The sequence below is a fragment of the Odontomachus brunneus genome, unplaced genomic scaffold (assembly GCF_010583005.1).
Source record: "Odontomachus brunneus isolate Ranch 3 - 2012 unplaced genomic scaffold, Obru_v1 Obru_scaffold_096, whole genome shotgun sequence".
Taxonomy (NCBI): domain Eukaryota; kingdom Metazoa; phylum Arthropoda; class Insecta; order Hymenoptera; family Formicidae; genus Odontomachus; species Odontomachus brunneus.
The window spans coordinates 815,542-830,035 of NW_022639546.1; the positions used below are offsets into that span (position 1 = coordinate 815,542).

General features: G+C 38.1%; 1 protein-coding gene across 1 annotated transcript in view; it reads left to right on the top strand.

Moving 5' to 3' along the window:
- Positions 1–34: 34 nt before the first annotated feature.
- LOC116848462 (cilia- and flagella-associated protein 47-like) overlaps positions 35–14,494 on the top strand; it is a 19,844-nt gene continuing 5,384 nt past the window's right edge. Inside the window, exons 1-26 of the mRNA XM_032824576.1 lie at positions 35–199; positions 404–678; positions 806–943; positions 1,008–1,233; positions 1,306–1,403; positions 1,685–1,848; positions 1,925–2,251; positions 2,429–2,578; positions 3,122–3,363; positions 3,642–4,027; positions 4,587–4,971; positions 5,711–5,996; positions 6,100–6,419; positions 6,687–7,201; positions 8,352–8,870; positions 9,419–9,664; positions 9,738–9,912; positions 10,354–10,589; positions 10,664–11,000; positions 11,069–11,227; positions 11,471–11,684; positions 11,805–12,023; positions 12,207–12,403; positions 12,634–12,859; positions 13,190–13,351; positions 14,113–14,302. Of these exons, the coding sequence (XP_032680467.1) occupies positions 35–199; positions 404–678; positions 806–943; positions 1,008–1,233; positions 1,306–1,403; positions 1,685–1,848; positions 1,925–2,251; positions 2,429–2,578; positions 3,122–3,363; positions 3,642–4,027; positions 4,587–4,971; positions 5,711–5,996; positions 6,100–6,419; positions 6,687–7,201; positions 8,352–8,870; positions 9,419–9,664; positions 9,738–9,912; positions 10,354–10,589; positions 10,664–11,000; positions 11,069–11,227; positions 11,471–11,684; positions 11,805–12,023; positions 12,207–12,403; positions 12,634–12,859; positions 13,190–13,351; positions 14,113–14,129 (6,384 nt within the window). The 3' untranslated portion in view covers positions 14,130–14,302. The remainder of the gene's footprint in view (positions 200–403; positions 679–805; positions 944–1,007; positions 1,234–1,305; positions 1,404–1,684; positions 1,849–1,924; positions 2,252–2,428; positions 2,579–3,121; positions 3,364–3,641; positions 4,028–4,586; positions 4,972–5,710; positions 5,997–6,099; positions 6,420–6,686; positions 7,202–8,351; positions 8,871–9,418; positions 9,665–9,737; positions 9,913–10,353; positions 10,590–10,663; positions 11,001–11,068; positions 11,228–11,470; positions 11,685–11,804; positions 12,024–12,206; positions 12,404–12,633; positions 12,860–13,189; positions 13,352–14,112; positions 14,303–14,494) is intronic.

The window sequence follows — 14,494 nt, forward strand, 5'->3', positions numbered from 1 at the left end:
TTCTTAAATAACTGTTACAAAGAGTCTGACCGTCATGAGTAGATCCGCGACAGGTTTAAAGTACAATAACGTATATATCACACCTAGCCACATAGAATTCACGGAAGCCCTAGAAGGCGTTACGTATCGGCAATGTATTACCATCAAGAACATCGGAAACAGATCTGCGTTCATCAGAATCCGCCAGCCTCATTCCATAGTAAATATCTCTCGATACTCATACCAATCGGCACTTGGAAGCGCGAGAACTGCAAAGAGCCCTTTCTCTTCCAATTGTGCAACCTACAACAGCCTGCACGTCATACACGAATAGGTGTTATCCATAAAAAAGAAGCGCGAAGTGCTTTCTCTGAGATAAGCCGCTCGCCAGAGGCCAGTCGCAATAAGTAGAATGCTTTGACAGGTATTTCAAGTGGAAACTTCGAAGAATGACACGCGGTTGAGTCCCGGATTAAGCTTAATGGCATGCGTGACATACACGTTCAAAAGACCATCCCTGTTGCACGCGATAATCCCGATCGAGATTGACGGGGAGGTTCTGGACTATCGTGTGCTGTGCACAGTCGCCGTCGAAGGCGTCAGCATCGAGCCGAAGTCGTTAGATTTCGGTATCGTCGATGTAGGCTACAAATCTGACCTGATAATCACCATCCGCAACAAAGGCGGCAAAAGCACCAGGTGCTTACCGAAGATTGTAAGCGGTCGTGCGATCGTTCAATCGTATACTTCTCAGGCATGTACCTTCCAAGGTCGAATGACGATTCTCGTGGAGCTAAGCGCGGGAACTATTCTGAAAAATTGACAGGTTCTCGATCGATCTCGGGCAAAACGACTTGGACGTCTCGGTGAAGCCCCTTCGAGGAACGGTCAGACCGTCGAGAGAAGTGACACTGCAGATCGAATTAGTCGGCAAGCACGAAGGCGTCTTCTACAGCGAGTTCTGGTAAGAGACTCACGTCGCTGTAGGTTTGCGACTCGAGGGAAATTCGGACGATATTCGCGCGCAGGATCAAGTCCGTCCCGAACATCCGCGTTCCCATCAAAGTGAACGTCATCACACCGCGACTGGTGGTTTACCATCCGAATACGACGGGATCCTTCACCCTCGTCGATTTTCCGCCCACCATAGAGAACACCAGCAGGTATGACACTTTTGTGCTGCGGAATCTCTCGTCCCGTGCTATCAGCTACGTCGTCCTTAACGAGACGGATAACAGAGTGAAGTGCATTCGGGTGAGGAAGCGACTGACAGATACGCGCGTTTCATTAATCAACGAGTTTGTATAATGGATCAAGTTTCTACAGGCCATCGATCACGAGCGATATCCGGCTCGCAGCGTCTTCAAAATCCGCCCGATCGAAGGACGACTGGACCCGTTCCAAGGCGTCGTCTTCGAGATTGAGTGAGTATGAGTATCGATTTTCGCGAAGTTGAAGTATATAAGCGCACACATCGTCAGCACAATTACACAATTACAAATGACAATTCTATCCAAGTGGAAATCTGTTAAACATTAATCGGAGAACATATCTTGTCACGAGTAAAAAATTGTTTCTCATACTCAAGACATTTATTATTTGAGTTGAGATCGTGAAACATTCTTTAACATCGTCAGCTCAAGCACTGCTTTACCGTTTGTTCCTGTAAATTATTATGAAGAAACGTCTGCCAAATAATTTACAGATTTTCGCCGACGATTAAGTTATCGCGACAAGAGCATTCAGGGACAAAACGTGGAAGTGAACATCGAGGCTGCGAGAGCGGAGATTTTATAGTCTTCATGAGAATAGTTAAGGTGCATTGCGCCAAATCGCGTCGATTCGAAATGGAAGATCTCATGGACGATAGTTGGTTCCATCAGAGATAATTATGCGACAATTGTGCGCGATTAACTACGACTATATTGTCTGTGCGTTTCAACAGAAGAAACAGCGACGCAATCCTCTACCCCGTCGACGTCTCGCTCGTTAAGCATCGCTTCCGCGGAGGATGATGACATAATAAGACTCTGTCTCTACGGTGAGGTGGAAACGGCACGGCTTTACATCGAGCCTAACATTCTTTATTTCGGCGACGTGCTCGTCGGCCAAATATCACAGCGTGTACTTCGCCTGACAAATCTTTCAGCCATCGCGCCGATATATCTGGAGTACGTGCCGAACGCGGCAGCGCGCTGTCGCCCAAAATTGCTGCAGCTTCAGGCAAAATCGTCGATCGAGGTTCTCGTTCAAGTTCGCGGCAAAGAGAGCGGTGACTGGCTCAAAATCTATCATCTCGATACGTTCTAAATGCGACATATAAATCTTATGATCTTGTGACTTTAGTCTCGACGCGCTTTTCCATTTCCTCACTATTGTTTTCACGTAAAAGAAGTAGGATGCAATAACAGAAGGAGAGTAGACGGAATGAGCACAATGTATTTTACAGTTCAGCCTTCGTTCAAGCTGTGTTTCGACGTCAGGGTGGATTCTTACAGCGCGACTGCATCGAGACGTAGCGTTAGAAAGATAAAAATCGCAAGATATACCGTCGGGTGTACAGTGAACGTTATTTTGAAGTCTAAATGGGGATTTTTGAGTAAGTCTGACAAATGTAACGCTTTGAAAAAAAGCGTATTTTTGGGAATTAATTTTGTGGAAATTGGTCAATTGAATGTTTTAAAACATTGTATATTAATTAACTATTAAATTTTAGATTGTTATTTAAAAAAACCTACATATAAATATATAGCATAAATATGTAGCCGACTGCAAAAAATATTACTGTATTCGGCGAGAGAGATAGCGCCCGTTCTAGTGATTTGAGATAAAAAAATAAAAAAATTTTCTAAATAATATTTATAGTTTGGAAGATAAATTTAAAAAATTAAGAGAAATCTCAAACTTAATATCATTTTAATAGTGCAAAATAACAAAAAGATACGAAATTTGGATATTCAATTTTTATTGTTTCAACAGTTATTGTTTCTGCAATTTTCGTTCTACAGTTTAAAATTTAGAACGAAATTTAGAAATTTAGAATTTAGTCTTCCAGAACTCTTCTTGTAGATGGAAGAGTTTGATTCATGCAAATACGAGTTAACTACTGTTTCAAAATCGAATTTTTCTTTCTTTGATGAAGGTAAAAGAAGTCTGCCAGCAAAAGTGGTAGACGACGACCAAGAAATCATGAAACGAATTCTTCGTGCGCCTAAATGGAAACACGACGATTATCCGACAATGGTCGATAGATTTATCTGCTGCATGAAAAAGCCCACTCTCGAGAGATCGATTTGCACGAGCAAGGCAGCTGTACTGATACCTCTATCGCCCTTGCAAATATACAATATCCACATTCACCCGATCGCGTTCGTCTTCGGCATGGTGGGTAACTCAAAATACAAACACATCGAATAAAGGAAACGCGCGTTGCTGCCAGGACGCTAGTAATATTTTTTATTGTGAAAGATTACAGCTGACGTTAATGTTTTGTCGCCGGGCCACGTAATTGTTTTCTTAATCTTTAGATCGCCGGGATTTGAAGTGTTCAAATCCCTGAAGAAAGTCACTTAAAATTGTACCTTATATCATAGATATATACAAAGTTTCGATCACAGATATTTATTAAAACACTTTAATCATGGACATATCCCGATCGGCAGGTAGCACCGAATAGTCTCAACTATCGTCAGCTAGTTGCGAGGAACACGAACAATGTCCCAGTAATGATACGATTGGCGAGCCCGTCGACCGACTGCATTCACTTTCCCGAGGGTGACTTGATGATCTTGCCACCAAACTCGACGATGACGAAACTAGTCGAGTATCGTGCGCAAGACATTGGGAAGTTTAGTGGATGCATCGACTATACGATTAATAATAATAGCTTCTTCGATCTCAACGTTACCGCTCATGTGGTTCATAAACAGTTACACATAGAGAAGAAGGAGATTGAGCTCGGGAAAGAGTGGTCAAGCGAGGAAATATATCGGCCAATGGCTTCTATCGTCCGCATTACAAACAAATTAGGTGCAAGAACATGTTTCAGGTAAAATTTTACCAAGCATTGTTATTGTCTCTTCCTTTTCTCCGCTTGAAAGCATCCTTTCTCTAATTACTCGGCATATTCTGATGCTCACAACAATCTGTGGAAGCGTCTCCAATCGGAATCATACACTCCAAAAGATTGGTTTTGCAAATGAACTGAATGAGTAATCGCTTTTCTTAGCAGTAGAGTGACATTTTTCTCTGTGTAGAATGTTGCTGCTACTGCTGTAAATTCTACGTACCGCAGACAATTTTCTAGTGGAAAATAAGATAACTTTTAACTGTGACATTTAGAACTTTTTGAGTCATACACTCCAAAAGATTGATCTTGCAAATAAACTGAGTAATCGCTTTTCTTAGCAGTAGAGTGATATTTTTCTGTAGAATGCTGCTGCTACTGCTGTAAATTCTACACACGTACTGCTGTAAATTCTACACGTAACACACACAATTTTCTAGTAGACCCAAGAAACAACTTGGGTTTTTAACTGTGACACTTAGAATTCTATCTGAACGTCTTTTTGAGTGAGTAAAGTTTACGACTGCAAAATCGGTTGCAGATGGGAAGTACCGAGCGCCTCTGGATTCTACATAGAACCAATGTCCGGTTCCGTGCGCGGTAACGCCAGTTTACACCTTTACGCGAATTACACGGCTGACTACGCTAAAGTTAATTGCGTACAGGCGATTTTGAAATGCGAGAGCGGCACTTCTTCGTCTTTGCGGCTCAGCATACCGCGATTCGCGCCAAAGGTCGAATTCATAGGCGACCACGCGAATCTCGGAGAGATACCGCTCAATCTGCCGACCAAAATAATCGCCGTTCTCCGGAACTTCGATATTAATGACGTGGCGTATGAGGTGGACAGTGCGTCACTGACACGTGGCTGCAACGTTAATCCGCTCCGAGGCAAAATACCGGCGCGCGGTATCGCGATTCTTGAGGTGAGATCTCATCATTAGATGAGAACTAAATTCGGCATATATTCGTATATAAATCGCGATTGATTTAATATTTATGTGTCGTCCAGTGAGCCAATGAATTTTGTAAAATGTCTACTGCAAATATATACACTGAAAGAATTTTATATTTTTTTTTCGTATAAATTCTTTACAGTTTTACAATGCTTTTAGTATACTGTGAGAAAAAAGCAGTAGAATCGACAAAATCACCGGTCACCCGCCTTTAAAGAAATATCGTATCTATTGAATAAATTACGCGTTAGTGCAATAAATTGCATCGATGTAGTTGCTGACTAAATCGCGATCATTGAATCAATTGATATGTATAATTTGTTGCAGCAACGATATAATTCGTTCATTCAATTAAACTCGAACGAATTTTGTTCGTTCAAATATTGTTAAGAAACGTGGTAAATTTTTGCTAACATAACGAGTGTTTTAATAACTCATTTTAGTTTTTAAAATACAAGTAGCACATAAGAAATAAATAGTAGTGAATTATTGCAAAATGTCGATATATTCTTTGGTTACAAATTCCTATAGCAATTTTTCTTGGTTACAAAAATGCTATGATAATTTTTACTATAAAATTTTCCCCGCATTACACATTGCATCGAGAACTGCATCAGAATAATCTACTTAGGACACTCATATCTTAACTATCTAAATATTTCTATCTTAAATATCTAAATATTACAATGATATTTTCATGATTACGCAGGTACACCTTACCTTCGATGTTTGCTGTAGTTTTTCCGTTGTAATCGCCGTTACGATTCAGGAGAGTGCGCGGTTGACTTACAAGATCAATGGCAAGGTATCGTTTCCGCGATTGAAAATTTTGCCAGAGCGAATAGAGATGAAACGCGTGAGCGCCGATGCCTGTCACACACACCGGATAACAGCCACGAATATTGGGACAACGATATTAGAACTGCAGTTCTTGTTAAAGAAGTATCCCGATTTTCGTGTCTCTCTGTCGGCGGACAGTAAAAGTTCCGACGTAGGTAAGTGGAATTGACAGAGAGAAAAGAGTCACGTCTGATGGGCTGTCAAGTTGAATTTTCTCAGTGGAGATACATTTTGCAATTGCATTTGATAAATGTACAGGTGCGGAGAAGATCATTATTGTCCCAGGTGCTAGTCGAAGCCTCTATTTGCATTTTCAACCAGTCGACTTAGCCAGCTACTCTTTCTACTTACCGATGGTGGTAAACCAGCTGCTGGGGCCAGCATCGATGTCGAACGCTAGGAGCGTTAGACCGTCGGAATTTCTGAAATCACGCGAGATTCATTACGCAAATCTGACGAACTTCGTCATAACACAGTTGCCCGATAAGCTGCCCACAATTACCGTCGACTGTACTGTTGCCGCTCGCGTCGTCTCCTTTAGCAAACTGTTGTTTCAATTTAACGCCGCGACCAATCAGGTAAGATCGCTTACCCCGCGAAAAAACGCACTTTAGTTTTCTTGGTTTCGATTTCGAGATGTCGAAGAATCATAAATTTGATATTTTATAATCAAATTTTCTTTTTTAATATTTTAATTAAATTTTCTTAATGAGTGAGCCAAGAGACGCGTCGACTGATAGGATATTTTTGTCTACCAGAATTTCGCACATTTCACGACACACCTGAAGGTGTACTCCATTTGGTCGATAAGTTTCGCACTTATTCTTTCGTTTCCTTCGCCGCAGTTGTCCGAAGAATTATGTATAGAGAATCGGGAAACGCCCAGGCGAACAGTGGTGTCCTTAAATATTGAGGAATTCAACCAACTCGATTGTCCATTCGCTATCAAGTGGTCTCGCGGCGCGGAGGTTAGAAGAACGTCCGATTCTATCGAGTGCATCCTACATCCTGGCGACAGCGTCTACTTCGTTCTCGAGTTCAAGCCGAGTAGACGCGGCAGCTTCAGTGCCGAAGTACCGATACACGTTCATGGCGAGCTCGACAGCGGCGTATTCAATAAATTACGTCTAGACGGCGAGTTTCCCGCCAGCACGATCGACGTAGAACCGACAGAGATATATCTCACGCCTGTTCCTCTAGACATGACGACAGGCAGGAGGTTTGTGATTCGAGCAAGGCACTTCGATAACTCGGTCTCGATAGGCGTGGACCTTACGTCAGTGTCGCGATGCAGCGGTGATTACAAGAACGATCTGGTTCACGTCGATTTTCCAAGTGGCAACACTGTTCCTCCTTACTCGTAAGTTGACATTGAATTTTGACCGTCATAGAAATGTTCATTTGAACAAAGGACCCTCCGCTAATATATGGGAAAAGTAGTTTCGGTCAAATTGTCTAAAAATTGAATAGTTTTTAACCTTTTGATCACAAATTCCTTGAATAAAACATGGACAAATTTTTTTTGCTCCAGATGTTGAAAGTGGCGATATTAACCCTTATTGTGCACACTTCAATATAATCACATAATGGACACACTGGGGTATTTTGCTACTCCAACTATAAAAATGTTTGCTGTAATAAAATTATTCGCTTTTTGATTTGAAAAAATTTTAGGATATATTTCAAACATCTTTTTATATAATGGAATAATTTTTCTAGACGAAATTTGATTTTAAATGAAGAAAAAAATTGGAAAGTTCAAAAACGCAAAAAATGACTTGATTTGCTCCAAAAATCATAACTGATACAATCTTTGATATTTTAAGGTAAAATTTTAAGAAACTACTCTCAAGACATATCTCTTTAAGAAAAAAATTAATATAATAGTAGGATTTTCAAAAAAGGTATTTATTTTGAATATCAAAATTAGGATTTTTGTGAAAAAAACAGTTTTCCCAAAATATATAGATTTATTTTATTATATTATATTTTATTTTTTATTTTATTTTATAGATTTATTTTATTTATTTATTTTTTCTGGGTTTTTTTGACCCCGCAGTGCACAATAAGGTTTAAATTCTTGGATAACGCGAAAAATGAGGAACAACAGCAAAGTCACATACACACACACGTGCACATACATACATATTTTTACATGCAATGTCGAACTAATCAATAGATCTTCAGCATACGTGAATCTAATATTGCCGCTTTCGAACATCTGTAGCAAAAAAATCTGTTTGTATTCAAAGATTTTACCTATGATTAATTTATGATCAGGAAGTCAAAAACTACAACATATCAAATTTTTAGACAATTTGAAATCACTTTTTCTATATGTTTTGTGCGGGGTTCTTTCCGAACAGGATAAATAATATTTTGCAAATAAGACTTTTCATTCAAACACATTTCAACAAGCTTTCACGCGAATAAAGAATGATGTTATCCGTTGATGATGACATTTGGTTCTTATATTTGAAATAAATATTGCCTCCTGATGTCGCAAATAGGTGCATGGAACTCGAAGGAATAGTAACGTTCAAGAGTGATCAACCAGTATCATTTTGCTCGACGGTTGCGTTTCGGGATCATCACGCGTCCAGCGTATGTTTCCTAACAGTGTACGCGACGGCGGACAATAATTTGTTAACAATATACACGTATCACATGAGATCGTCCACTTTCGGGGATGCGACCGAACGTTTAGAGAAACATGTTTCCACCTATTCGATGATATCGTCGAATAATAGAACGGATGAGGCTGATCAGGCTCGTCCGAGTAAAAGTTCTCTAGGAAAAATTATAGACACGAAATCTCCTTTATCTCAAAATGGAGAAGTGGACACCATCAGTGGTGAGACGATTAATAACAACGTACAAACAGACAGGAAAGAAACGACAGGAAATAAAAAGAAGCAAATGGAATTCCGCGAGAGAGATCCCGCGTTCTCCATCGATTCCGAAGCAAACGGTCGCGTGCATTTTGCAAAATTATCGCATCCAGATTATTTTGCTGTTGAGTCGGATGGGTGAGTGTTACGAAGAATACATAATATAACAAGAATATACACAAGAGAAATGAAGATTATGTGTAATATAAAGTAACAGAAGACTTTAAATAAATTGAATTGCGGTACTATTTCTATTATAGTAGGAACTAATCTAAAACCAGAAATCTAAAACTAAAAAGAAAAAGAGAAAAAGAAACACTTGGATCGATAAAATCGACGATCACTCGCCTTCAATGAAGTATTGTATCTACACAAATTACGCGTTAGCGCAACGATGAGTTGCGTTAATGTAGTTACTTACCAAATTGCAATCATTGAATTAATTGATATATAACTCATCACAGCAATTATATAATTCGTTCAATCGACTTGTGCTTAAATGAATTTCGTTCGTTCAAGCAAAGTCTCATTAAACTTTTTCTTCTCCATTTTTCTTCTTAGTGCATGATTTAATTGTAATAATTACATATTATAATTTAAATATCACGTTACTCGTCCATAAATGTTATTACAAGATGCAAAATTGTACTTGTTCTATAAACAGTTATTACGTTTCTGTTCGCTAGCGTTTACGAAAGGTATGTACGCGACATAACGGCGACTATGGAGGAGTGGATGTATTCGGGACCCTTGAGATTTCAGTTTTACCTGAGCATTCCCCTCGGTGTTACTGCGGCTTTCTCAAATTACTTGGCGAGGAGGCAAACAAACGTGGGAAATCCCAAGAGGAGATCTAACGCAACTATACCGTCATTTATCGATGTGCTCGAGTCGCTCGTGGGATCGAGGGCGCGCGATTATTTTGGAGAAGAGTAACGTTGTGGTATCAGTTGATTTCTATGTATCGATCTTTGACGTGCATTTACTGTGTCTCTTTTACACGAGGTCGCGGCGACCCTTGCCGAAAGATGATGCCGAGAGAGTCTGTCATGTTCTACAATTGTACGACAAGATGCTTGATTTCCTTCTGTCTCATGGAGCATATTTAGCTCACATCTCGGCGCAATTCCTTTTGAATTACGACGATTACCTGATTAGTACTGAAATGACGCAGAATAATGTGAGTTATCAATTATAAATTATGAGGCATAGCTCTCAATCTTAATCAGAATTAAACTTGGATAAATTAACTTGAACGTTTTTCGTTCATTTGACTATTGCACCGTTTTATGAAGATGTAGAGAAATGTGAAAATTGTTAGAATAATTTTTTGGTTTTCTTATTCGTTTTCTCTAATTGTTTTTTTCAAAAAATATTTAATTTCAGGAAATATTACAATTTGTTACCAATATTCCTTATATGTTTAATATAGTTACATTGAATATTGATAACCTTATATGTTTAATATATGATTCATTATATGTTTAATATAGTTACATTGAATGTTGATAACAAATTGTAATATTTCCTGAAATTTATTGAAAAGAACAATTAGAGAAAATTAATAAAGAAATCAAAATTATTTTAATAATTCTCTGTACAGTACATAACTTTGTTACAGACGCGTAAAAAGAAGCTTAACAACAACGTGGACAATGTGCAACGCGAACGACTATCGCGACAGTCATTTAACTCGCGAAACAAGCAATGCTGGTTGGACGTGGTCTTGCAAACTTACAAATGCTTCGTGCTCGCTGGAATACACGAACGCGAATACCGGCCATCGCAATTCTTCGCCATGCATTTCTCGAGGAAGTCCACAGCGCATAAAGACTCGACAATACCGTCTACGTCGAGGTTTACCGTATTCACTATAAGTGTTTTCGCGAATAACTCATTCGTCAGAGAGACCTGACGGATACACCTTCCAGTTCGCCGAGGCAGTGCGAACTGCACGAGAGATCCGTTCAAAGTATCGCGAGGTCGTCGAGCAGGAAACCCGGTAATCGTGGTCCGGAGGAGAGCTTTCTGCTGGCTTGGCTGCAATACCATTACGAGCAGCAACGCGTGCGAGATTGGATGACCGACCGCCGCGTGAGCTTGAATCCACGAGAGAAGCTGGACGTAGCCGAGCCTCAACTGGTTCACAATTTTCACAACGATTTGTCGAATGGCCTGGTGTTAATCGCCCTCACCGCGGCTTACTGTCCCTTTCTCATTCACGAGTGCTTCGGTGACTTGTACGTCCATCCGAGGAGCGGTGAGGAGGTAAGTGAACGACGCGCGTGCAGTCGACCTCACGTCTCGTAATTCTCATAAATCTATCTTTAATGTAGAAATTGCACAACGCCATTTGCTTGGTCACCGCTTGGAGAAAGTTAAGACTCGGCTTTGTAATCACGCCGATGCAATTAGCTGACCCAAATCGAATTCAGATGTTGATGCTGGTGGCCCATCTTTTTCAAACTCTACCGACATATGTGCCCAGTGCCAAAGTTCGTACAGTTTGTAAACTAATTTGATGCATTTCGACTTGCACAAGTAATTAGTTAATGTGTAGAAAAGGTGAATTAAAAAAGTTGCAAATGTAATTGAACTTTTATTTTAATAAAAGTGTATTTTAATGCAGATACTCAAGTCTGTTTATGTGTGATAAAACGTAATACTGAATATCTCAATAACAAGGAAGTATGTACAGGAAGTAATATTGTGTGATATATATAATTTTATTAATATAGATAAAATTGAGCTGTCCGCTATCCCAAACTGCAGGCAGGCGAATCGGCGTATCGAATCCAACAGATAACACTATAAGTTACTTATTATCATTCGTGAACAACACAAATCGCTTTTTCAACGTCCTCAATCCTGCGTCGGTTTTACGTTTGAATATGCACGATAACGGGCAAGTGCAAGTACAGTTTCACGCCAGGAAAATAAAGAAATGCAGAGGTAAAGCTTAAAATTATCGCATTCTTTAGAAAAAAAAATGATAGACTAATATTTTTAATGTGATTTTAAAGTAGAGCTACGTGGGTTTTGCGTGAATTAACTTTTTTTTGTCATCGACAGCGTACTTGTTATTTTGTGGACGCGCTATCGGACCGGACTTCGGGAGCAACCAATGCATTGTCTTGGAGGGTCAGATCGATGACATAGGGATTATGAACGAGTACACTGTACGCAGCAAATTGTACGAGATCGTCGAGACCAGTTTGAGAATTAACGTGCCTTATCGAAACGCGGCCGAATACGACATATGGATGACGGAAGAACGGCCGAAACATCCATGTAAGATAATAGTGGTTTCTGATTGCGCCATTAAATATTGTATTTTTAAAGTTTATCTTGCGACTGATCCTTCGACGATGAAGTTGGACAAATTTCTGTCATATGTTTCTATAAATAATGTCTTCACGAATAATTGCTAGAGCAATATACGTACTGGTGTAACCGTGACAAAGAAATGTTTAGCTAGTCTACAAATGGCACGTTGGAGCGATTTGTGTGCCAGAAAAATACCGAGGAGGCTTTTCGTCAATCAAAAGTCGATAGTCGTCGCCGAAGGCACGTCGGAAGCGCGTTTATCGATCAGTGTAGCGTGTATTGTACCTAAGCAACGAAAATTTTGGTTGATCTTCAAAGCGAAAACTGGTGATTTCATTATTCAGGTGAGTGTTAGATAAGTGTAAGAAGTGTTGTTTCATGGCATCTGTAAATACAAAATCATGTATGCAAAATATCAATGCAAAATACCAAGTCATATATGTAAAAAATTCCAAGCTGCAAAATATTGCAGTTTAGAAGTGGATATTATTTTATATGCATTTTTTTCTATTCTACAAATGGAAGAGAGTTACTATAGATATATGAATAAAATAAACTTTCCTATTTGTCATAGATAAATTCCACTTGGCAAGTATCGGTTAACGATCATATTGTCATCGAGTGGGCAATTCGGGGAGAGTGCGTTTGCTCATATCAGCGAGACAGCGCAAAAGATATCTGTCCATTTAATTTTAGTGTATCCGTGCCATCGCGCAACGTACAACTTTGGAGATGCGTAGCCGAAATGTTTCAAAAAACTCTCGATTCGAGAGAGCGAATTTTTTGGTCCAAATATTTAGGTATGTCATAGCATACGGGACTCTTTATTTGTATTAAAATGTGCCTTTCTCTCTATTGAATCTACGTATGTCGCGCAGAGAGAAACAGCATCCAGCAATAGCTAGATAGTTTTGTTTTTGCTTTGCTTTCTATTACATCGAAAGCTTTATGCGATTTCTATTCGAAAATGTTATTTATACTTGGTCCTTTTATTTAAATATAAAATATATCTTTTTGTTATATCGAGAAACAAAGTTACTCGTTTAGTGTTTCTTGGATTGTATTTTGTGTATGTTGTGGGGGAGTGCCAAGACACTCTTTAACATTTACGAACTTACTGTTTGTTTCAGATACGCAAATCGGACTACGTTTAATACGACTGTTAATGGGACACGATACAGATTCCGCGTCTTTAGAATTTGCTCATATTTTTGATAGTGTGGTCACGTATAAAATAGCGATTACAGACAAATTGAGTCCTCTTGTCGTACCGGAATGTTTCACTATACAAGGTCAGTAAAATATTCAGTTAAATCACCGCCTCTTTTACTCGTTATTCTTAATGCAATGTGAGGCGTTTAAAAGAGTATTCTTATAATTATTTTTGTTGCTTCTGAAGATATATAGGAAATGTTGTTACGATAAAATTTGTATAATTCGAAGATTTTCAAAGGAATATTATACTAATAAATAATAATAGTTATGCAATGTGAGGCGTTTAAAAGAGTATTCTTATAATTATTTTTGTTGCTTCTGAAGATATATAGGAAATGTTGTTACGATAAAATTTGTATAATTCGAAGATTTTCAAAGGAATATTATACTAATAAATAATAATAGTCGTTTAAGATTATCTCGCTTCCGTGATCTCGAAATAGACATTTCCGAATTTTGGGACACTGTTTGATTGAAAAATTTGGAATTGAAAAATTTCGGGAAATTATATATAAATATATAAATATATATATATATATATATATATATATATATATATATATATATATGTATATATATGTATATATGCAGACTATTAAATCGAAAGAATATCGTAATTTTGGAATTTATAGAACAATTGGGATTTTGCAATTTTAGGATTTATAGAACTTACTAAATTTAAGCATGAAACGTTTAGTAAACATGAGATTGAGAAATTAGTCCTTCCAAAGTTAGAAAGTTTCTATTTTGATAACTGGGAAAGATCTCGCTTATCTTCTCTATACAATTTTGATGGCATGTAAACATCTTAGGCATGTAAAGATCTTATTTCGATTAGATGGGGAAATCAGTTAAATACCGTTTCAATCGCTGTCACGACTAGTTGGTGGGACAAATCCAAGAATGCAACTATTTATTAGTAGACGACAATTTTATTATTTTAACGAGAAAGTTTAACAGACATGAGGTTTCTGTATAATTATGTTGATATACAGAATACCTCTTATAAATATCAAAATAAGCGTAAGGTAAAATAATCTTATATTTACATACCATATAAAAATATAAAATAAATAAATTAATGTATTTATTTATATGTTTATATTTGTTATTTATATTTATTTATAATTTATGTATATTTAATTTATACTTACAAATGCTATATATATATATATATATATATATATATATATATATATATATATATATATATATATATT